The sequence below is a fragment of the Penaeus monodon genome, chromosome 24 (genome assembly GCF_015228065.2).
Source record: "Penaeus monodon isolate SGIC_2016 chromosome 24, NSTDA_Pmon_1, whole genome shotgun sequence".
In the NCBI taxonomy this organism is placed as follows: Eukaryota; Metazoa; Arthropoda; class Malacostraca; order Decapoda; family Penaeidae; genus Penaeus; species Penaeus monodon.
The window spans coordinates 35,033,160-35,034,476 of NC_051409.1; the positions used below are offsets into that span (position 1 = coordinate 35,033,160).

Below are 1,317 nucleotides of genomic sequence, written 5' to 3' on the forward strand. Positions count from 1 at the left end.
TCTAGTTATTTGCATTGTGGCTTTTTCTATCATGAATATGTGTATCCTCCTCTTCTCTCAGGGTTCCCCCACCTCCACTCCTCTTAAGGTATCCTCCGTGTCCACTTCTTGAATCTTAGATTTATAATGCTGTTATGAGATGGGGGCAGGTGTTCTGGTTATTAGAGCTGTAACTACTGTTTCACACATTTCACACAGCAGTGCTGAGTGATAAATTTGGAAGTGGAGGTGAGTGTACTCTAAGACAAGAGGAGGAAAGTTATTTGTCTGTGGACGTGAAGAGTAAAGGAAGTCACGAGTAACCATAAACTCACAAGGCAGTTCTTACTTCTCCCTCTCTCACTCTCTTTCCATCACTGTACCAGGAACCTCCATGAATTACTGGAGTATGAGGGCAGTGACGTAGAAGATATCTATGGGCTGAACTTCACGGTGACTCAAGACTTCTTTGGGGAGACCAAGAGCATCCCACTCAAGCCCGACGGGGAGAATATTCCTGTCACATCGCAAAACAAGTAAGGGAAAGATAAGGTGGATACAGTGAATTTCTGTTCCCCCAGCCCCTTCTTTTTGCTACAGGATTTTCTTTTATACTTATAATTAGAGGTTACAATTTTATACTAAAAAAAAAAAAAGGCTTATCAAGAAGATATGAATATTCTGTCACATACAAACTTTTACCCCAGATCCATAAGAATACCCCTACCCCTCCTATATGCTCTCATCCCTCTCTCATGCAGGCAAGAATATGTGGACCTCCTGGTGGACTATAAGCTCAACACGAGCATAGAGAGCCAGTACAAGGCCTTCCACGACGGGTTCTATCGGGTGTGCGGTGGGATCGTGCTCAAGCTCTTCCAGCCCATGGAACTCATGGCCCTTGTCACTGGCAACGAGAACTATGACTGGACGGAGCTGGAGAGGAGTGCTGAGTATAAGGTGGGCACTTTAAGAAAAAATTGTTTAGGGTGTTTGAAAGATGTATTTAAGGCCTGAGGAGAATTGGTACAAAAGGTGTTTGAGATCATTGTTGTTGGAGAGATAACTGAGGAAGGAATTGTCTATATATTATTTTTCATCCCGTGTATAACCGGGGCATTTATCAGTTTTCCCACTTTGTAACCAGTTTGTCCTTTGATTCTCATTAGGGAGAATATTATCCTGACCATCACGTCATCAAGATGTTCTGGGAGGTGTTTCACGAATTAACGGTAGACCAGAAGAAGCAGTTCCTCATTTTCCTGACGGGTACTGACCGCATACCCATCCTGGGCATGAAGGTAAAAGCCTCTGAGATTTTTTCATTGAGTTTTTATG

At 43.1% G+C, this 1,317-nt stretch overlaps 1 protein-coding gene across 1 annotated transcript in view; it reads left to right on the plus strand.

The window, feature by feature from the left end:
- LOC119588740 (probable E3 ubiquitin-protein ligase HERC4) overlaps positions 1–1,317 on the plus strand; it is a gene marked incomplete in the record, with an annotated part of 34,030 nt that overhangs the window by 31,677 nt on the left and 1,036 nt on the right. The window contains 3 exon segments of the mRNA XM_037937381.1: positions 366–515; positions 741–939; positions 1,149–1,280. Of these exon segments, the coding sequence (XP_037793309.1) occupies positions 366–515; positions 741–939; positions 1,149–1,280 (481 nt within the window).